Raw genomic sequence first — 23,074 nt, 5'->3', positions numbered from 1 at the left:
ACACTCACTGATGAGTTTTCAAGCAGCGGCAATCAGGAGGCGATTAGCTGCTGGGGTGCTTGATCGAGGCAGCAGAGTCAGGTTAATGGAGAGAGACTCAAACACCTGCAGAAAGCTGAGAAAGGTGAACTCAGGGTAAAGTATGTTGGGTGATGGTCATGTTTGGTTTGGTTTAAGAAGGTTTATTGGTCCGAGTTCTGGGAGCCAAAGTTGCTTCTCCAAAAAGATGATTCAGAAAGCCTGGTGGGGAACACAGGAGTCCAAATCCGAACAAGTTCAGGGAGTAAGCGCCATCAAATCCAGCTGAAGTCCAAGGAAGATCCACCCCAGAAGCATTGGGTCAAGACAGGGCAGACGGGTCAAAAACTTACAGAACCGATCAGGGTCAAAAACAGGCCCAGGCGCCGATAACGTCGGGTAAACAAGGAACAGAGGTCAGAGGTCAGGCCTGCATGAGAGGGGGAGACAGGTGAGAATGATCAGCATTAATTACCAGGAAGTAACCAAATAAGGTCGGCACAGGAAGCTGGAGACCGACGCATTCTGCTGAAGTCGCCTTTCTTTTCAGCCTTCTTTCTTTAGTCAGGTTTTTCTATCTCTTGTGGATCTATAAGTAGTGAAAATAATTTAATGTGAGTTAGACGATGGAGTCGTGGAAATTTAACTCAGAAGACGTAGAAACTCGTCATAACTTTCAGTTTGCTGTAAAACAGCATTAATGAACATCGTTTATCCATTTAGTTGTTGTTTAACAGTAAAATTAAGATATAGTTTGTCCACATAATTCAATTTACGGTATTCATTAAGTAAAAGTTAATGATAAATCGTCATTTTTACAGTAAATTCAGTCTAATTCATTACAGTTGTATTGATTTGATGCTAATTGATAAAAACAGCCAGCGGATCAGACTGAATCTTCACTATTTCACATATTCTTTGCATTTTAACCCCGAATAAACTTGACTTAATTACCTTTTTCTTTGGTTTTAAGCTGCTTAATAATAATTTATCTCATTGAAATGATCTGTAATTGAAATAAAATTAAATAAACTCCTTTAGTTTGAGTTTGCGATGCGAAAATAACACGTTTATGTGCGTGTGGCCAGTTTTGTGGTTAAAAATTAAATAAATGTGTGTCTCGTGGACTGTACCACACCGTGAAACTCCCCCCTTCCCTCACCCTCACAGTGGGCCGCTCCCCCTTCTTTACCGCCCACTTTGGTTGAAGCCACAACAGAACATCATGGCGATTGATGGTAAGTAGGCCAATAACGTCTCTGCTCTCCTTGTAATTAACTCCGACTGGAAATAAGACATGAAACAGGTGAAGTGCGCGAGCTTTGAGGGGCTCGTGCTCCGCGGGGGGAGCCGCCCGGTCCGGCTGGAGCCGCTGGAAGTTGTTTTTGTGTCTGTAAAGCGGTGATTTTCCACTGCAGAGGAGCTGTGGTTGTAACGGTGGTGCTGAAAGGAGAGCTCCGCGTGCCTCCACCTGCCTGCGGGTGGTGCAACACAGGTGTGACTTCAGCCGTAAACACAACTGGGATTAAAGGGCACAACTCATGAAAAACACCACGTTTAGCTCTGATAACGAGTGTTTTACTCCTCACCTCTGATTATGTAACTTTGCAGGTTGGAAGCAGCTTTGTTGGCAGCTCAGTTTGAATCCGAGGCTCTGTTATATCTGAATTTAATCTCATTTAAGACTCTTACCTGAGCAGTTTTAATGGAAATGTTTCTGAATGGTTAGAGTCACAATCGGAGCCTCCTCCACATTATTTTATCACGTTCAAATGTTGATTTCATTGAGTGTTTTGAATGATTTTCTGGATATTTTTGGCCATCGAGCTGATCCTTGTTACTGTTTTTGCTCATCAGTAAGTGACAGATGTGCATTCAAACCACTGAATGTGTCCATAAGTGGGACTTTCTGTGGGTTTTGGAGGTAAAAGGAGGACAGCAGGGTTCACCTCCGGAAAGTGGCACAGTGACGCCGGACCTCTCAGTTCTGGATGTAAACCAGGCGCCGGTCCTCCGGGCTTTGCTCATCACACTTGTCAGATCCAGAGAGATTTAGAAAAGGTGGTAAATGCTCAGCTCGTTCCTGACTGATCCAGAGGCTTCATGTGGACAGTTGGAAGTTGTTTTTACAGTTTTCTCTGTGATTTCTGGTGTTTTTACTGAGTTTTCTGTCTTTACTTGGACATAAATCTGAAAGTATCGGTTAAAACTGGGTTTTAAAGTCTTCTCTCTTTGTTTCGAGGCCTATAAAAAGACTTGTTGCTGCTATTGTTATCTGTGCAGTTCATTAAAGTGACGCTACTTTATCACACACCTGGAATCCTCCCCACACTGTATGCTGGGATTTGATGTTTTCTGGTATATTCTTATCTATAAAACCATTCTTGGTCTGCTCTGAACCTTTCCACACACTAATAACTGCTACATTTAAGCACCTTATGCTGCTCCTCCTGCTTGGAATAAACTGCAAAATCACCTGAATCTTAAGAGGCTGATTTCACTAAAGCAGAATATCTGGTTTTATCTGAGCATTCTGCCCCCGTTTAGCCTGTTTGTGGCTTATGATCCTTTACAGCTCCGTTTTATTGTATTTACCTGCATTTTTTTAGGTTTAAAGTGACATATTATGTCCTGTTGGGTTGTAGTTTTCCCCCCAAAATAGTTTTATCATCTAAAATAGTGTATTCTGAAATGTTTCTCTGGTTTTGCACCTCAGGGCTGAATATCTGTTCAAAACTAAAGCAGGATGCAGCTCTTCACTGCAGCAGAATCTGACCATCAACCCTCCCACCCAGCTCAGCCGACAGCTACACCGAGCCACATCTTTCTCTCTGACCTCACGCTGCATTAGTCAGCAGAGTGCAGCTTCCTGAGAGGCCGTGATTTATTTCACCAGTTAGTTACTGTAGCTTCATGCAGCTGCGAGGCCGACCGCCACCTGCAGCATCCAGAGGACGGCGCCCAGCGGGAGGCTGGGTGACCATCACCAGGCGTCACTCAGCACAGAGACGAGAGAAGTTTTCAGCCGTCAGTTAGATCACGAGTCATCAGTTTATGCCTTTAAATAGTTCTTTTGGGGTCAAATTAAAGCCCCAAAAATAAAGGAAGTATAGATTAAGATGTATTTTATCCTTTCAGTTCAATATTTAGAGAACTGAATATTTAGAAATGGATATTTTTAAATTCTATCAGATGTAGTCTCAGTCCTGGTCTCAGTTTTTAGTTTAATCTGTTTTAGTGTCCCAGACTCAGCGGTATTTGGTTTTATCTGGGTTTTATTCTGGTTTTTGGTTCAGTTCAGGGCTTTTAGTTTCCCGTTACTCTTCAGTTCTCCCTGGTTGCACATGTTTCCAGTTAGTTGATCACATCCTGTCACTATTCAACCTCCCGAGTTTTCCTGGGCAGCTGTCAGTTTGTTGTTGGTTTTCTATCTTCTCGATCAGATTTTAGATTTGTTCATTTAGACTCTCCTTTGAGTTTCCTGCCAAGCAGCACTTTAGTTTTGTTAGTTAAAGAAAGACTTTTGGTGAACTCAAGTTCCACCTCCGGCTGGTCTGCTTTTGAATCCAAAACCTCTTCACTTTAACCGTGGGTTGCAACAGCTTCCTCTCAGCTGATGGTGCCCTTTAGCATTTGTTAGCATTTGTTTTGTGCCAACTACTCTCCTGTGTTGTTTGATCAGATTAGACGCTGCTTTAGGAAACATGATGATCACAATACTGGAAAAAGATTCTGTGAATGAAAGGATGAGAACATGTGATTTTGCTGACATGATTTCACACAAAGCAAAGGCGGAGTGTTGCACTAAAGAACCAGAGAAGAACCAGTTGGACTTTCCTTCTTCTTTTTTTTTAATTTGCAAAACAACAAGACGGGTCACAAAGTGATAAGCAGTAATAAGGGTGCTGCTCCGGTCTGTTGTGGTGAAGAAGTTGATATTCTGGAGTCGACATCTTGTAAAGGAAGCAGATACTGCTAACATGTTTGCTAACATGTTTGCTAACATGTTTGCTAGCATGTTTGCTATATCAGTTAAGGACACAATAATATTTCAAATCTGTGCTACGTTCACGTTGTTGTAAAGTTGGTCCAAGTGGTTAAAATTATTCACCTTTTAACGTATAATTCGAAGCGACTGCAGGCTGTAAACTCAACATTAGCCCTTCTTCTTTAGCTCAACAAGTGAGCTTTAGCTAGATAATCTGAGTATTTTACTCAATGAACCAGTTCAGGGTGACAACATCTTGCTCATCTGCCTGTAGTCCCCACCTACCTCCTCAATTCAGAAGAAGCAGTTTTATTCTAAGACCCAAATTAACATGACTCTGTGGGAAAGTGCCACATTGCTCGGTTTGTTGGGATGCAGCTAACGCTTCATCCCGTCTCCTCTGCACCCATGTGTGGGTCAGCAAAGCTGCCATAAACACACCTGAAGCTCTTTATAGATCCCAGAACAGTTATGTGTCTTGATTGTTATGTTTTTTAAGTCCTTACATCCCTTCTGTTGTTACCGGCTGATGGTTTCACATTTAGTTTTCAAATTCACAGCCCAGAAGTGTTTTAAACTGAGCAAAGTAAGATTAACCAAGAACAGTAAAGGTAGAGGGAACTTCTATTGGATCATGACTGATAGAGAAGGGTGACTTTAATAGTTTTTGAGAAAATTGTTGCAAATTTGATCTTTTTAAACATTATGGAGACCCCAGATAAGTTGAGAATGAGCTCTTTAGGCTGTAAATGGAGTATTGGGAGGGATAAGAGATTTGTTTTGAATACATAATGATTAATTGTGGGCTCAGACCTTGTTTTTTGCTGCATTTTTAGGCTCTTTCACTGAGCGCATGCTAATGCTAATGGTTTTAAATTTGGATCTCAGAGGATTGATCTGTGGAGGTTTTCATGAGCAAATGGTTCTTTGGTGTGTGCTACACTGAGCTATTAACATACAGCAAACACACGACTCCATGGATAATTGTGTGCTGCCTTTTCAGGGCTTTTCATCTGTTTGAGACCAGATGAGGGATTTGTTACCCGGAGGATTATGTTCAGTTTAGTCATCGATCGCCTCTCCAGTTGGCCGAGCAGGCAGTTTGGAGTTGAATCACCAGAAAACAGATGGATCATCTTAGCTTGGATCATTTAATTTTTCTTGGTTAATCCGATTCTTATTGTGGAATTAATCAATGCATCCCAGCAAAAAGGCAAGAGAAAGGTTAAGATATTACTCAGAGGTTTTACGTAAAGCAGATTTTCCATTGATTTGTCTCTCTTGTGCCATTCTTTGCTTCACTGGATTCAGGCTCAATCTATCATCCAACTTTGTAAAAAAAAAAAAAACAGCTGACCCTAAATCGGGCACATGTGGCCGGTTCTAAAATAAGATGTCGGCTGTGCTCATTTTTAAAGTGTTTTTCCATTGCTCAGGGCTCTGGAAAGCTCTGTAACACAGGGCTGAATGTATGTTTAGTAAGAAAAGCCAACGGATCCTGCAGATGTAGAGTCTGAAGGAAACTGTTGCTGCTGCTTCCACCATCGGATAAGCTGACTAGACTTGACTCGCACTGTATCCTCCAGCAGCAAATTGGCTTAGCTGGGGCTTATTTCAAAGTCACTCCCTCGTGCCTTTCACACAGACAATATGAACATGTTTCATGGACAGGCTGATGTTGAGCTGAGCTTTCGCCTGCTGGCTTGACTAAAGAAACTGCAGGAGTTTATAAATCAGATGTGAGGATATCTGCCACACGCCTGTCATAAAGTTACAGAGAATTATCCTCATCTTTGATCTTATTATAATAGCTTCATCTGGCTGGCTTTACGTCCAGGGCCACAGCAAATAATTACTTAGGTATTTTATAGATTATTCCTTTGATTTATCATGTAATCGGATAAGGAATACTTTAAATAAGATGGCCAAAAATGTCTTTATCTCCAAACATTCCTCATCCTGATAACAGGACTATGCCACAGCAAATGTAAAGGATGTAAAACCATTATTATTATTATCCGTTCTTCTTCTTCTTCTAATGCTAATATCTTCTTCTTCTTTGCTCCCAGAAAGAACCCTAAAAACACCTCAGACTGTTAGAAACGTGTGTGTCTTTGCTCCCAAACGAGGACGGCTCCAGAAGTTTTGTCCCAGTTAACCTTTGTAAAGGTCGTTTTCTGTAGCCTGGCTTTCTCGGCCCATCCATCTCTCCTGAAACCAGCCGCGTTAGCCGGCAGCCTGATTACACGGGACGGCTGGAGGAGATTCCTTAAAGAAACTGGGACAAGACCTAGAAATGCTGCCAGCCCAGCCCCAGACGTCTGCCCCAGACTTCACCTTGATTTAGAGACTCTGGAGCTCAAAGTGAGCGCATTTATTGATCCAAACGGATGGTTTGGATTGATTACTGTCAGGCTGAAGAGGAGACGAGTGAGTGCATTAGTTTTTTAAAATAAAGTTTGGATTCAAGGGCGTTGGCTACCAGCTCATTATGCAATAAGTTGTGTGTGTGCTGCGAGTGAAAGAGCTTCCTCCCACACGCAGCTGCTGATCAGATCTGCTGGACAGATCTTTCAGCTCCTCGTTTGGCAGCAAGGATTCGACCGTACGCTTCATCAGACGGTGGCTCAGGTTTTAACCAGAGCTGAGGGCTCTGCATGCAGGGGGGCAGCTCATCAGTGTGTTTGAGTTCTGGTAAAATCACCTGCTTCATCAGGTTGTCTGACTGCTGGAGACGTTTCAATTGGCTGCCTTTTATCATCGAGATATTCAGCTGCCCCACAGACAGCAAGACAAATTTATGTAGATGGCATGTTTCAAACCCAGAGGCAACCTTTTTGATTCAAATTTCATTATCAGAGTTTGATATTAAAGGCAGAGTTCAGTTCTGTTCTGATTAACCGCTTCCAACAGCCCTGATTTTAATCTGAGCTGCTTTTTCATGTTGGACATGACCTTTTCAGGACAGATGACACAAATATCAGCTGCGCTGTATATCAGTTCCCATCAGGATAGAGATTAAACCTCATAAATGCCATTAATCCATCCATCCTTCCATTAGCTAAACCATCTTAATCCTGTTGGGGTCGCGATGGGCTGGAGGTCGTCCCGGGTGGCGGCGGACGAGTGGTTACACGTCACGATTTTACTCAAAATAGATTGGCCCTGTGATGGACTGGCGACCCGTCCAGGGTGTACCCCGCCTTTCGCCTGCTGGGATAGGCTCCACCCCCCCGCTACCCGACCGACGGATTGACGGTATAGAAAATGGATGGATGGATGAAGTCAGATTGTAGAGCAGATTTTTATTTGACTTATCTTCCTCTTTCCATCATTATCTTGATGGTGAATTCATTTATTTAACTTTTACTCTAGGGGCTGGATAGTTTAGTCGTATAATTGCCACCTTTCATGTGGGAGACTTGGGTTCAAATCCCCTGCATGAAAGGTATTACCTCCAGTAGGGGTCCTTAGGCGAGACCCCCTTACCCTATCTGTAAGGCTCTTTGGATAAAAGCGTCTGCTAAATGCATAAACATAACATAACATACTCATTACTTCAGTTGTGGGTTTGCCAAAGTTCAATCATCCATTTTCTATACCTGTTTAATCCGGGTCGCGGGGGGGGGGTGGAGCCTATCCCAGCGGTCATCAGGCGAGAGGCGGGGTTCAGCCTGGACAGGTCACAGGGCCACACAGAGACAAACAACCACACACACTCCTAAGGACAGTTTTAGAGACTCCAGTTAAGCTAACATGCATGTTTTTGGATGGTGGGAGGAAGCCGGAGAACCTGGAGAGAACCCACGAATACACGGGGAGAACATGCCAAGTTCAATCATTCATGATTAAACCGCTGTGACATCATTTGTTGAAATGCTCGCAGCCTTTTTTATAGCCTCAGTTTAGAAGTGTACAAGTCTTACAAGTGTCTCATGTGAGAGCAGCCGGAGCTATTTGAAGGCTCCACCTGTGGGCAGATCCCAGTGGCGGCGGCAGAGCTCAGAGACTGGGAGGCCTTCACATGTGTGACTAATAGCTCTGAGTTACAGTTGCTGTCTGGAGGCCCGACTGGTGCAGAAAGCCATGCTGAGCTCTTTATAGAGGCCCTCAGTGTGAGTAACAGCGTCTGCCTCATGATACCCTGATGCTCCGGTGGTGAGCACACCCTGCAGCTGCCATCTGCCGGGTGTAGCCGCTGAGCTGCTGAGGTGTTGATGGAACTCAAGGTGACGGAGAACCTTGGTGGGGGCACGCAGGTTGGAAAGTCGTGTCTCGCATGTTTAACTCAGAGGAATGTACCTTCAATTCTTTGTGTAAAGTTGTTGCTTAAAGGGTGAAAAATTCTCTCCAATTATCAGATGTCATGTTCATATTAGATATATAAGCTAAGCACATTTATACGGCTCTGCTGCTCCGGTCCATTTGGTGAAGAGGGAGCTGAGCCGGAAGGAGAAGCTTTCAGGTTCCTGCTCCATCTTTGTTCCAACCCTCACCTGAGCTCACAGATCTGGGTTCTGACCCAAAGAAGGAGGTCGTGGATACAAGCGGCTGAAATGAGTTTCCTTCAGAGGGGGGCTGGGCTCAGCCTTAGAGATAGGGGGAGGAGCTCCACTATCTGGGGGGAGGAGCTCCACCATCCAGAGGGAGGAGCTCCATCATCCAGAGGGAGGAGCTCCACCATCCCGGGGGAGGAGCTCCACCATCCGGAGGGAGGAGCTTCAGCATCCAGGGGGAGGAGCTCCACCATCCGGAGGGAGGAGCTCAACCGTCTGGGGGGAGGAGCTCAACCGTCTGGGGGGAGGAGCTCAATCGTTCCGGAGGGAGGAGCTCCACTGTCCGGGGGGAGGAGCTCCACCGTCCAGAGGGAGGAGCTCAACCGTCTGGGGGGAGGAGCTCCATCATCGGGGGGAGGAGCTCAATCATTCCGGAGGGAGGAGCTCAATCATTCCGGAGGGAGGAGCTCCACCGTTCGGGGGGAGCTTGGAGTAGAGCTGCTGCTCCTCCACATAGAAAGTGCCATCGGCCCTCTTCTCACTGTCACCTGGTTTCCTGGTTTGACCTTTGATTTAGATTTTTTTCAGCTTCAGGATCAACAAAAACTGACGGAAAGACGCACAATCAAAGAGCAGTTATTTTATTATCTTGTGGTTTGTGGCACTGATGCATCCTAAATAATGGAAACTTTGTTCTTTTCATGTTTCTAAAAAGGCTTTTTTTTAGTCATCTGTAGTAAATGAATAAGTGAATTGGATCAATAACTCAGACTTCCAGCTGACATTTATTAGCTATAACTGATGGTAACTGTTTGGCTGAAGAAATGACAAACATGAGTACCTGAAGTTCTCCTGTATTAGTGGGAGGAGCTTATGAACCCAAACTTTTAACCTTATTACCTTTATAATAACTTGGTGCTGAGTGATAGAAGTCAGTAAGTAAAGCTTAAAGAGCAAAGAGGATTCACAAACTTTTTGTTGAAAGGTATTTATCGTGTCTTAATGTGCCTGGAGACGATAAACTGCAATTAAACCCAATAACACTGTTTTTTTGGTCAGTTAGACACAATCTTAACTTGTGTAAATGCTCACAGTCTAATAAGTGTGTCTTAATGAAAGTAATTTAGTTCTAACACCATTCAGTCCCCATCAGTGTCCTCTATCTTCGTTATTCTTGTCCCGTTATTTGTCTGATGTTACGGTGTTGTTTTGTCTTTTGTGCCCTCCATCACGGTGTGGCTCATTGGAACTGCATTGTCTTTCCAGGTGGCGAGCGTAACTGTGGAGTTCATGAGCTAATCTGCGTCAGAAAAGGTAGGGCAGATCAGGAGGCTGACCTCTGACCCCTGCACTGCACCTCCCGCCCCACCTTTCCTCACCAGAATTCATCACCATTAACCTGTTCAAACTCATCTTTGTTCCGCTGTTTTTCACTCCTCAGGGTGTTGTTGGTGTTTGATTTGTTTTCATTTATGTGCTCACTTCCTGTTTTTATTGTTTTTCTGAAGGTAAAAAGTCAGAAAACCTGAAAAAATGTGTGAAACCGGTGAAAAATGTCTCTATAAGTACAATATAAATGACTAAATAATTATTAATGCTCATTGAAAGAAGCAGTGTGGAGACTTTAGTGACATCTAGTGGTGAAGTTGCATATTGCAACCAACTAAATCCTCCTGAATCACCATTCCTGTCCAGAAAAGAGGAAAAACTTATTGAGAAACATGGATTTGAGATATGAATAACTACAAAAACACAACAATTTGTGTAATAATAAAACATTATATAGAAATATACCTCAAAACAACGTGCTCCAATAGCCACGCCCACTTAATATGCAACCAAAACTGTAAACTCGAACAAAATTGGCTGGTATAAAGTTGTTGAGGTGACTTAAAAAACATGCCGGTTAGCTGAGGAATGACCAAATTAATTTTCAGTATGTTGCACTAAAAAGAGGAAATCTATCTTTCTTTATTATGTGACAGCAAATACATCCTTAAATCCCAGAAAGTTGGTATGTTGTGTAAAATGTAAACAAAAAAAAAAGCTTCATACGTCGATATTTTTTGTACAACAGAGCATAGAAAACATTTTACTGCTTCATTAAGAAAATATCGGCTCGACTTTCATGAATCTGACGGCAGCAACATGTCTCATAAGTAATGGGACAGCTCCATGCTTCCCACTGTGTAGCATCCCCTCTTCTTTTAACAACATCTGTACACATCTGGCACTGAGGAAACCAGCTGCTGGACCTTTGGCAGAGGTGTGTGTCCCATTCCTGTCTGATAGAGGATTCGGAAGGTTGGTGGTTCAACTCCCAGCTTCCCTGTGGCAAGACACTGAACCCCACGCATCCATCGACGTATGAATGAGCAGAAAACTGTAGCTTGTACAGTTATCTTCATTTCTCAGAGACTCTGCCTCTCTAAGGTGCTCTTTTTATACCCAATCATGTGACTGACCTGTTGTTGATTAACCCAGTTAGCTGCTTCATGTTCCTCCAGCTGTTTCTTATTAGTAACACTTACTTTTCCAGCCTTTTGTTGCTCCTGTCCCAACTTTTTTGAGACGAGTTGCTTCCATCGGCTTCAAGGTGAGCTCATATTTTTCATTCAACCGTGAAACGTCTCACTTATCTCACAACATTTGTTTTTTATGTTCTATTAAGAATAATAAAAAATAATAATTACTTTCTATTTCTATTTACATTTTACAAAGTGTCCCAAAATTTTTGGAGTTGTGATTGTTATATAAGTTTGCATCAAAGTACTTGAACCAAACCCATCTTCAATTTTTAAAAAGACCTATAAATACCTCCTTGAGTCCGAAAATCCATTTAAATCTCATTTTAACCTTTACTTTGCAACCAGATCTATCTTTGAGACAGCGGTCTCTACCCGTGGGGGAGTTTTTGTCTCCATAGTGACACCAGGAAACGCCATCATGCATAATAAATAAGAACACACATTTATTCTCAAGGTGAGAACAACAATATCCATGCTGTCGTGGCTGCTTTTAACAGGAGATGTACATATATTCCCTGTGATTTTTAGGTCTTGACCTGAATATTAGCTGGAATTATTGAATTATTCTGAGCAGTTTCAGTGAAAACTGTCCATTAATTTGAGTGAATGTTCCGAAACACTCGGATTTAAAGACCTGCTGTGTGTTTTTGTCACGTATGAAGAGAAAGCAGACATGATGTGTTTCTGATGTGGCTCAGTCTATCGATGTGATGCTCCTCCAGCTGCGGGTGCTAAAAAACAAGCTTTTAACAAAACAAGCTGATTAGAATAAGAAAGTGGAGCCAGAGGGTTCTCACCACGGCACACGAGCCATCTGAGTGGTTGTGTAAGTGTGAGACTGCTTTTTAATTTGAGTTACATATTTTGGGTGTTTTTGGCTCATTTTTGGAGATTTATCGCAGAGTTGGGAGGTGTTTGTTTGCATGTGTGAGCAGACCTGTGGATACACATGAAGTATTGTGCTTCCGAGCATCATCTGAGCGCACGTGGGAGTGTGCATGGGAGTGCTGAGAGTGCTTATGGGCTGCCTGTGGAGTGTGTGGGTGTTTTTGTGATTTTTGAGGTGCTTTTGTTGCTGTTTGACATTGAACATAGCAACCGTTTCTATGCAGGCGGAGCTAAAAATGGACTCAAGGTCGCCTTAAAATGGACACAACAGTGACAAAGTGCAACTTTTGAGTTTTATACAGAGTTTCTTCATCGTATATGTTACCTGATCACCACGGAAACAGGATCAGATGCCCTTCTCTCACACTGTGTGCCCTTAAATCTTGTTTGGGGGATCTCTAAGTGCCCCTTGGCATTGTGGGAGATGTAGTTATTCAAATGTGTTTAGCACTGACTGATGAGCTGAGAAGGAAACTGAAATCAAGCTGTCTTGAGGGTTTTTCACAACTTATAAACTCGCCTCCGGTCCAAGCTTCATTGAAGCCCAGTGAAGAGGCGCAGGTACGTGTTTTAGCTGAGCGCAGCGGCTGTGTTGATGTTAAATGTCGTTAAAGGCCAGTAAAGAGGGCACATTTAATTTAACAGTAGAAGGTTGTTCCAGTGCAAAGGCAGCGATGTCCCGTATTAACGAAACTCTAGCAGCTAAAAGCAGCTTCACAGAAGATTTAAGAGTCTCAGTTAGAGTCAGAGCCCGTGTAAAAAGCTTCAAAAACACACAAAATAATCCTAAAATAAATTCTGTATTTAATCGGGACAAACAGGGATGATAATTGATCTCTTTCAGGTCAGAGTTAGGAGTCTGTGAGACGGGCTGAGGCCCAGGAACAAGTAATCAGTCACAGTAATCCAGCCTTTAGGTGATTAACCTGTAACAACTGTCTGTAAGTCATTACTGGAAAAGATGGATTTCACTTTAGCAACGTTCCTCATCTGGAAAAAACTGCTTTTAACCAGTAGATTTATTGGTTTGTCAGATTTGTGATCAGAATCAAACGGAGGCTTAAAGCCACCTGAGACTCTCTGTTAGTTCACTGAAAACAGCCAATGAGCTGATAACTGGATGTAAACACATTCTTAACTTTAACTCTGTTATATTTTTCACATATTAAAGTTTTTACTTTAACTATAAGACGTCACAGAAGCTTCGGCCCACTTTCCTTTGACCTTTTTGACCCGATATGAAAGTCATAAAGTTGAGTAAATCTCGGATATTTCTGCCCCAGAAACTCTGCCACAAACACCAGCTTGAAAGACTTTCTGAAAGGTTTTCTAACTAGTTCACTGTTGCTTTTCCTCATTTGTTGTCTCTGTACTTCTTGTGTAACAAAGTCTGTTCTTGTTTGATCTTCCGGTGAGTCATCCGTCAGTCCCACACACATCATCTAAAGGTTATTCTCAGTGTTTTAATGACATACGGCTGATTTGGTGAAATAAGTCTACCAGGAAAATGAGGGATAATGTTAGCACCCACACTGTATTTCTGCTCTGCTTCTGCATCATTTCCGGTGGTTTTTAAGAGGAAAAATGAACTTTTTAAATAATTTTTAAGGAGACTAGTAAATAGTAAAATGAAGCCTGAATCCAGAGTTTTTGTTGAGATTCATGTAAAATGTTATAGTTTTAAGTGAGAAAGTCCAAAAAAAGTAGTGAAACTGACCTTGGATTCCTTAGATATGTTTTTCTCTGCTTGTGCCATTTGTGAAATAATACAGAGCAGAATCCCTCCTGCACCATCTGTGCTGTGAATAATTCAGTCTTCAGTGAGAAGCTGGTGTGAACTGACAGGAATTCCCCTGAGATGCACCTCCTGCTCCCACATGTGACCAAACATTAAGGACTACCAGTTGTAATCAATGCTCATTACAGCCCGAGAGAACATTACTTTAAAATCAGGCATAATTTTAGGGTAAAAAGTGAAAGCAAACAAGCAGCAGCTGATGTTTCGGTGTGAACGTGGCTCGTTAATATGCTCGTTCTCTGTCAAAAAGCACAAATTTTGTTTTAAGATTTTATCTGTTTTTGTTTTTTTTTTTTGTTAAAGGGGAACTCCGGTATTTTTAAACCTTATTTCTGGCATGAAATACGTTCATCTACTCACTGAGAACAGTTTGGTGAAAGTCGGCGTCCTTCGGAAGATATTTAGATAACTGGAGATCCATATAAGGGAGTGAACGGGGCTTAGAGGATGCAGCCTCTAAATAAGGCATTATCTGTCTTTATTTCACCAATACTTTAAGAAGAATGAATGAATGAATGTGTGCTGTAGCTCTGTTAGCTCATAGCTGCTGTTATGTGGCTACTTGCAGCTATAGGAGAGCTAACGGAGGGATTTCTACACAGGCACTCTACTGGGACCACTTCATCCACACGCCCCCCTGCAGCACAGTTTATTCACTCCGTGCTCTGTGACAGTCGGCTAACTTCACACAGAGTGTGCTGCTGATAGTTTTGTGCAACATGGCAGGATATTTATCAGATTTTGACAATGTGAACGACGACTTTGAGTAAGATGGACGTTCTTACCGGAGTGAATAAACTGGGCTGCAGGGGGGCGTGTGGATGAAGTGGTCCCAGTAGAGTGCCTGTGTAGAAATCCCTCCGTTAGCTCTCCTATAGCTGCAAGTAGCCACATAACAGCAGCTATGAGCTAACAGAGCTATAGCACACGTTCATTCATTCATTCTTCTTAAAGTATTGGTGAAATAAAGACAGATAATGCCTTATTTAGAGGCTGCATCCTCTAAGCCCCGTTCACTCCGTTATATGGATCTCCAGTTATCTAAATATCTTCCGAAGGACGCTGACTTTCACCAAACTGTTCTCAGTGAGCAGATGAACAAATTTCATACCAGAAATAAGGTTTAAAAATACCGGAGTTCCTCTTTAATGTCAGATTTTAAAATATTTCTAAAATCCCAGTTTATTCTCAGGGATTATGCACCAATTAAACATCCCTTAAATGCTATGATAGTCATTCTTAGAGTGTTTCTGTACCTTTTTAAAGGAATATTTAAATCCTGAGGTTACCTGGGGGGGAATCAGTTGCACTTATGTCTTATTGATGATCAATAAGATGCCACTGAGCATGCAGAGAGGGACCCAGGTTTGCTTTTCTTAATCACAAATTTTCTCTGAGGACTTCTTCAACACTGAGGAAACAGAGTTAATTGTGTAATTTTAAACCCCCCCCAAGGTGGCATCTACAATTTTAATGAACCACAGTTTAGGAGAAGAAAATGAAGCTTTCACTACCGAGACATTTAGCCAGATTCTCTGTGGTTAACAGTCGTACTTTTTGAGCATGTCATACTCACTTAAAATACTTAGCTGTGTCCAAGTAGTGACAGATTATCATTAAGCTGTGACAGGAAGTGTCACATAAGATGGATATCAAAGTGAGTTTTTATCTATTTGTCAGTTAATTGCAGATTTATTGTGGATCGTGTGATCTTACAGCAGCAAATTATTGTTCCTGACCGAAATGTCAAAGTAATTTCAGCAACTAGAAGGCTGTCGGAAAGCAGATTTATGGAATTTAGGGGTGATTGCTGATAACCTTTCAGAGGTCTGTGAAGTGAAAATGTTGGACTGTGTTAAGTTTAGATGGTCAACAGCAGATGGTTTATTCATTCTTATGGATGCAAACGGCCAAAGAGAGCAAAGAAACGGCATCCTGACAGCGAACAGCCTCCCCTCTGGTCATTCCTGATGGTAGCATGGCATCTTCACGCAGACAGTGGAAGGTCATACGTGTGCTTTCATGTGTGAAGAACGCAGTAAGCGTGTACGAGTCAACAGGGTTCATTCTGGTTGTACAAATCCTGTCCATATCTGATTCCTGATGATGTTGACATGCAAACCAGACCATGCCTACTGATATGAGGCAGGCGGTGGTGCGTTTAATGAGATCCGACTCGCCTGTGTGTCTGGAATCTGAAGTGATGCTGCACCTGAACCTGTTACTATAGCAACCAACAGGTTGTGCCTCCTCTGAGACACACAGTTTGTCTGAGGGTCCTTTCAGTTAACTTACCTGTATCCCTATCATCTGTCCGTGAGCTGTTGTGTGAAAGTGGGTGAAGTGGAAGAAATTCTCAGTTTAATGGTTGGGAGTGACATTCTGACTTAGAAAATTAAATATATATATATAATTTATTATTACAACACTCTTTTAAATGACATATACAAACTACTACAAGGAAAAGTGATATACAGTGTAAAAGACAGGAAGTGAGATTTTAGTCCTCAATAAATATTAGCATATTAGCATTGTTCTTAGCTTCTTTTACTAACTTTACTGCAAAATATTATAATAATAGTTTGAAAATGTAAAGGACAATGTTCTTTCACCCTCTTTCTGACAGTTGGATGAGAAGTTTGTTACTGTTCATTGTGTGTCTGTGTGCTATATAGAAGGCCTAGCTAACTTCGCTTAGCTAGAAAAGAGCTAACTTAGCTTTGCTAGAAAAATAGCTAGCTAGCACTGGTGCCGTCTGAAAGCAATCTGTCAAAATTTGCCCACAGGTTATTTTAAAGCTCACAGTTGAACACTTATTATCCTTTTTCTTAATTTTATAATGTAAACGAATAGTTGAAAACAAATGTTGTGATTATATCATAAGTTTTGAAGGGAGTTAGCATTGCTAACTTGATTTTTATTTTCATTTTAACAAACTTGGTGTGCAAAACCCAAAAAAAATATGTCATCTTTTTTGCCTAATTTAAATATCCGCTGAGCAGGAATCAAGAGAGATGGCTGTGAAAACAGAGAGCTTTGCATCTATTTTTTCCTTCCTAAGTGGGTTCTTTTGGTTAATGTTCGAACAGCTCGCTTGCTGTTTTGACCCTTGCACCCTATCCTGCCCACATAGCAGAGTTCTCACTTTATTACTGAAATCATAGAAATTTAAAGAGTAAAGTGTGATTATTTTTTTAAAAACATATTTCTGTCCCAGTCTCTCCTGAGGTGTTGGGGTTTCTGACCGCCATCGGGCTCTTCATCATCCTCATGACCTTCCTCTTCTGGTACCTCAACAACAAGTTGGCACTTGAGAACCCAGGGAGCCTTCAGTGCCTTGATGACTTCAGGAAAAACACAGAGCTGCAAGGTGAGCCTGCGTTTACAAACCACAAAGTTTCCGTTACCTCAAATATAAAGTTGTTTTGTGCAGCTCAGAGCAAAGATCAAGCCCAGTGTTGATTAATATGCATTGTTGCTGAGAAAATGACCTAAATTCCAGAAACTTCATCGCTCACTTTTCAGTATCAGCACCCGCTTATGTTGTTCAGCCATGGAACATGAGGCCTGACCTCTGTGTGGTGGCATTTTCCATCAGCAGTGGCCTTTCTTACCCCATGAGGGGACTGCAGTTGCTGACAGATGTAGCGCTGTTTACGTGTCGCCCAGCCACAGGGCATCAGAGGTTTAAAAGGTCGGTGGCCCCAGGGAGCCCTCAGAGGGCGTTGTCTGTACCCTGAGACGCCTCCTGCTAAACATCCAGTTCAAAACAAAGAGAAGCAGCGTAAAAAGATCAATCTTTAAGTCTTGCTCTGTTCTGGTTGATCTCTTACTCAATAAATGCTACACTGGATACTTGTAATGAGGTTTATTTTTCTTTAAAGCAACAAAGTAAAAGAAGACCTCTACAGTCCTGACTGCTCCAACACTTGCATTTTACATAATAACATTTTAATAGAGGCTAAACCTTTGATTCCTCATGATTTGTTCTGTGATTTAATACCATGTAAATCACATGTTTTAGAAACATGGCGCAGCTCCGACTGGAGTCATTTTAAAGCTCTGCTGCCTCCTGCTGGAGGAAACATGAAGCTGTAAATATGAGGAATCTCTGACAAACACGTGTTGATGAACACAACAAGCTGAAGCAAACGGATAAACACAAAGAGATAATATTCCAACTATCAATATTCTCTGATCTTTTAAGTCCTTTTTTATTGCATGTGCATGACAGAGCCCCTTGAGTTTCACTGTAATGCAATTACAGATAAATACGGCCTCATAAATGACCAAAAATACTGAAAATAATTTAGTTTTGCAGAGATGTTACTTATATTTATTGGTTCTTAATTGTTTTGCATATAATTTTGTATGAAATGCGCCCTCTGAAATGTATCTCTCCACATGGAGATTTCTTTTTTTCTATTTTTTGTTGCGTAACGAGGCACCGTGTTGCATAATGTGTCTGATTGTGGACAGAACTCCATGGCAACATTATTTAAATGCCTAACCTTTAATGGACTTTTTATCTCACTTTACTTTTTTGTCTTTAGCGCTTGTTGTTCACATGTGACAGTGATTATTCTCGGGTTATAACCAGTTACACATGTTTTCATCACTCATCCGCCGTAGAATCCTGTATTTACCTGAATATTGATTAAGTCATACACGTTATTTTCTCTTACATAATCAGCCACAACTTTAAAACACAACCAATGAGTTAATAATCTTATACACCAGTGCCGTAAATGCTGTTAAAGCCATTCTGAGATCAGGTTTTTGGATAAAAACCAACTGAAGCACATCAATTTTACCAACTAGCTGAGAACTAAATTCTAATTCAATTAAATTCTGTTCAGTTTTGTTTATAAAGTGCGAAATCACAGCAAATGTCACCTCAAAGATACAGTCTGGTTCATTGTAATACAGTCATAAGCCAGGTTCCAAATTAGTTCCATTTATACAAAGGAAATGTTTCCTGAGCTGCACGAGGTGACTGTGGAGAGAAAAAAAACTCCCTTTTAACAGGAAGAAACCTCCATCAGAACCAGAACCAGGAAGAAACCTCCATCAGAACCAGAACCAGGAAGGGTCCATCTGCCTGGACCAGCTGGGGCTGAGAGGACAGGAAAGAGGGGACAACAAGCAGCGTAACACCAGGCCAGAGATACCTGCTGAGAGAGAGAAACACAAGTTAATGACAGCAATGATGTCATATGTACATGGGGGGAGGAGAGGTGCATCATGGGAGCTCCCCCAGCAGGCTGGGCCTATAGCAGCAGAACTATGGGATGTTTCAGGCTCAGCTGAGCCATCCCTAACTATAAGCTTTATCAGAAAGGAAAGTTTGAGCCTGATCTTAAAGGTAGAGAGGGTGTCTGCTTCCTGAAGCCAAACTGGCAGCTGGTTCCACAGAGAGGGGCCTGATAACTGAAGGCTCTGCCTCCCATTCTGCTTTTAGGGGCCTGATAACTGAAGGCTCTGCCTCCCATTCTGCTTTTAGGGGCCTGATAACTGAAGGCTCTGCCTCCCATTCTGCTTTTAGGGGCCTGATAACTGAAGGCTCTGCCTCCCATTCTGCTTTTAGGGGCCTGATAACTGAAGGCTCTGCCTCCCATTCTGCTTTTAGGGGCCTGATAACTGAAGGCTCTGCCTCCCATTCTGCTTTTAGGGGCCTGATAACTGAAGGCTCTGCCTCCCATTCTGCTTTTAGGGGCCTGATAACTGAAGGCTCTGCCTCCCATTCTGCTTTTAGGGGCCTGATAACTGAAGGCTCTGCCTCCCATTCTGCTTTTAGGGGCCTGATAACTGAAGGCTCTGCCTCCCATTCTGCTTTTAGGGGCCTGATAACTGAAGGCTCTGCCTCCCATTCTGCTTTTAGGGGCCTGATAACTGAAGGCTCTGCCTCCCATTCTGCTTTTAGGGGTCTGATAACTGAAGGCTCTGCCTCCCATTCTGCTTTTAGGGGCCTGATAACTGAAGGCTCTGCCTCCCATTCTGCTTTTAGGGGCCTGATAACTGAAGGCTCTGCCTCCCATTCTGCTTTTAGGGGCCTGATAACTGAAGGCTCTGCCTCCCATTCTGCTTTTAGGGGCCTGATAACTGAAGGCTCTGCCTCCCATTCTGCTTTTAGAAACTCTGGGAACCACAAGGAAACCTGCAGCCTGAGAGCAAAGTGCTCTGTTGGGGAAATATCCAACTGTGAGATCTTTAAGATGTGATGGAGCTCGGTCATTAAGAGCTTTATATGTGAGGAGAAGAATCTTAAATTCTGTTCTGAATCTAACAGGGAGCCAATGAAGAGAAGCTAAAGCTGGAGAAACATGATCTCTGCTGTTAGATCTCATCAGAACTCTGGCTGCAGGGTTTTGGATCAGCTGGAACAGCCCAATAATAAAGAATTACAGGAGTAACATATGCATGGAGCAGTGTTTCTGCATCAGTCTGAGACAGGATGGTCCTGATTTTAACAATATTACGAAGGTGAAAGAAGGCAGAAACCTGTTTTATATGTGAGTCAGAGGACAGATCCTGGTCAGAAATAACTCCAAGGTTCCTCACTGTAGGACTAGAAGCCAAAGAAATACCATGTAAAGTAGTTATATAACTAGAAAATGGTCCAAGGACAACAATTTCAAGTCTTCAATTCAGAGGCAGAAAGTTCTGAGTCATCCAGTCATTCAGATTTTCTTGATCCAGCTCCAGTTTTAAGTGTGTAAGACTCCCCTCAGAGGTTAAGGCATCACTGTGACCACATCTAGATAAAACCACATGAATCCTGCATGAAAACTGGATGATTTATGTAAATAATTCACTGCAGGAGAAAATAAGGCTGCAGACAGATGCTTTTGGATTTTTCTGAATGAGCCGCCAAACTCTCCTTTATGCACACTTTCTACCTCAACTCTTTAATGTCTGAATACATTTTCTGCCTCACGTCTACCATTTCGAGCAGCACTGTCAAATTTAGCTCGGCCGATACGCTCCTTAAGGAGACGAGAAGTGGAACTTTTTCATGTGAACTTCAGCGCTGCTGCCAGCAGATGCTGCCAGTCCACCTGATTTCACCCGGCGACTCACTTCTTGCGTTTATCCTCCAGCAGACAAGGCTTACTCTGACGCCGACCTGCAGGACTCGTCGTCAGACAGCGAGGATGAATTGATGGGTCAATATCAGGAAGCAGTCAGCCGCTCCCAAGGCCTCCGGGGGGGAGCGAAGGCAGCCTCTAACGCCAAACACATGGGCGGTTTCAGCTGGGAGAGCCGGCAGAAGTACAGCCCTCTGACTGCTGACTATGACGGCTACAGCAGCGAGGCCTCGGCGGATGATGGTGAGTTGGTTCAGCTGTGGCTCCTCTGTGGGCATCCGACCGTACAATGAGAAGTTTGTGGTTATATCACAGATTCTTCTGCAGCTACAAACACAAACAAGCCGCTCACACTGATGCACACTGTCAGTTAATCCAGGGAGATGATCAAAGCCGAGCTCCCACTCAGCACACTCTCTGTGGGAGGGTTGCGAAACAGTCAACTGTCTGCATAATCTGCACCGCCGCAGCCTCACACCTTCCTCACACCTTCCTCACACGTCTATTCCCCATCTGGTGGCCGTGCAGCTCACATCGAGTTTTTATTTGTTAAGCCTCAGCAGGTGCTGACCTCCGAGGGTCGTCTTTCGCAGCTTTGACTCACGAATCGTTTAACTCGACTGAAGGTGAACGTGTTTATTTACAGTGAAAATTATGATGAATCCAAGGGAAGCTGCTCAACTGACAGCCCAAAGTTAACAAAACCAGTCATTCAACCCCGAAAAAGCTCAGTAATTAACTCGAGAAATCATTTTCTAGTTTTAACGAGTGTGTGGGCGGGTTGTGAGACTTTTTTGGCAGGCAAGAGGAACTTTCTGCCATCTTGTTATCGCTGCAGCTTGTCTTTTCTCCTCTTAAAGATTAAACAAATAAGATATTAAGTGTTAATTAATGAGCTGTAGAGGCCAAGAAGGCTGCTTCCACGTCTGTTTGCAGTTTCTGTGCTCATCAGAGAACTGGCTGCTGTGAAAAAGTTAAATAAAAAAACTAAATTACAGGTAAAAATTCAGTTATTTTTCTGTCTGTCACACAGACATACTGTTTATCTGCGATTATTTCTGGCTTTTTAGTAGCAAAGCTGTGATGTGTGAGCAGAACCAAGAGCGATTTATTACCAGATGAACGGTTAAAGTCCAGATAACAGGCAGTAAATGTATAAAACTGAACGCAGGTGTGAAATAAAACTGGAGCAAGTTTGCATGAAAATTGTTCAGGATGAAAAAGGAAATCAAAAAAGAAGCCGAAACTAAAACAAAAGCCTCTTTTTTCAGTATTTTTACAGTTAATTTGCTCAGACTGAGACTTCTTCTGCCTTCATGACAGATTAATGAGCCTCTAACAGCATTTAGTTTGACATGTAGACACAGATCTGCAATTTAAGCTGAAGAAAAACCAGAAAAATCTCACAAACATCCCAAATTTAATGTTGGTTTTGATGCTGTGATTTTGGTCCGAGTTGGTGTTTTTTACAGGAATTAAATGTGAAAAAGTGGCTTTTTTTATTGTTGTTTGCAAAATAAAACAAATTGAAATACTATTGATGCTTTATTATCATGTAAAACCTACATTTATCCTTCTGTCTTACTAAAATCCATCAGATGTAGCAGTAATCTGTGTTAAATTCACCGTAAATTGGTTAAACATCTGTAGTTTTATCTTTAATAGACAAAGAATATTAGACTGTAAGAAAATCAACGATTTGAATCATTTGGAGGAAGAAGAATTAACAGAAAATTGTATATTTATCTGCAGCTGATATCAAATTATTTAAAATCTGGATGTTGAGTTAATATAAGAAGCTTAAAGGAATGTAAAATCCGTATAAAGGCAGCTGTGATCAGCATCATCCTGACAGTCTGACGGTGTTTTCAAAGACTAAAACAATGTCAGCGTCGGCAGAGTGAATCCCGTCTGAACCAGTTTCACGTTACGTAAAGCAGTCGGTTCCAAGGCTGAGTGTCTGACTCGATCTATTTCAAGTGATGTTTGAATGTGAAGCTGAGAGATAAATGGTGCACGGCGTGTTTCTGACTTCATTAGCGAAGATGCAAGATCGGTGTTATGTAAAAGCTGATCATTCCTCCTCATCTGACTCCACAACAAGTGATTTTCAGGTATTTCTGGAAAACTTAAACTAGAATCTTCTTAATCCAGATCTTTTTTTTGTTTTTTTTATTGCTCCTGATGTTGAAAATAACTCGAAACCTTTTCTTCAGTTTCACAAACACAACCGTCATAAGGTGGATTTGTCCTGTAGATTTAAAGGTTTC

At 42.2% G+C, this 23,074-nt stretch overlaps 1 protein-coding gene across 4 annotated transcripts in view; it reads left to right on the top strand.

The window, feature by feature from the left end:
* Positions 1-9,691: 9,691 nt before the first annotated feature.
* Positions 9,692-23,074, top strand: part of syt14a (synaptotagmin XIVa) — a 31,674-nt gene continuing 18,291 nt past the window's right edge. For 2 of the 4 annotated variants that reach the window (XM_072365900.1, XM_072365898.1), the window contains exons 1-3: positions 9,692-9,816; positions 16,934-17,086; positions 20,820-21,047. In XM_072365900.1, the coding sequence (XP_072222001.1) occupies positions 9,696-9,816; positions 16,934-17,086; positions 20,820-21,047 (502 nt within the window). In that variant the 5' untranslated portion in view covers positions 9,692-9,695. Of the gene's footprint in view, positions 9,817-16,933; positions 17,087-20,816; positions 21,048-23,074 lie in introns of all 4 variants that reach the window. The other 2 variants (XM_072365899.1, XM_072365897.1) reach the window with 1 other exon arrangement.

Source organism: Leuresthes tenuis, unplaced genomic scaffold, assembly GCF_036924035.1.
Source record: "Leuresthes tenuis unplaced genomic scaffold, fLeuTen1.0.hap1 SCAF_15, whole genome shotgun sequence".
Lineage (NCBI taxonomy): Eukaryota > Metazoa > Chordata > Actinopteri > Atheriniformes > Atherinopsidae > Leuresthes > Leuresthes tenuis.
The sequence above is the reverse complement of the archived record's forward strand: the minus strand, read 5'-3'. Positions and strand labels throughout refer to the sequence as shown.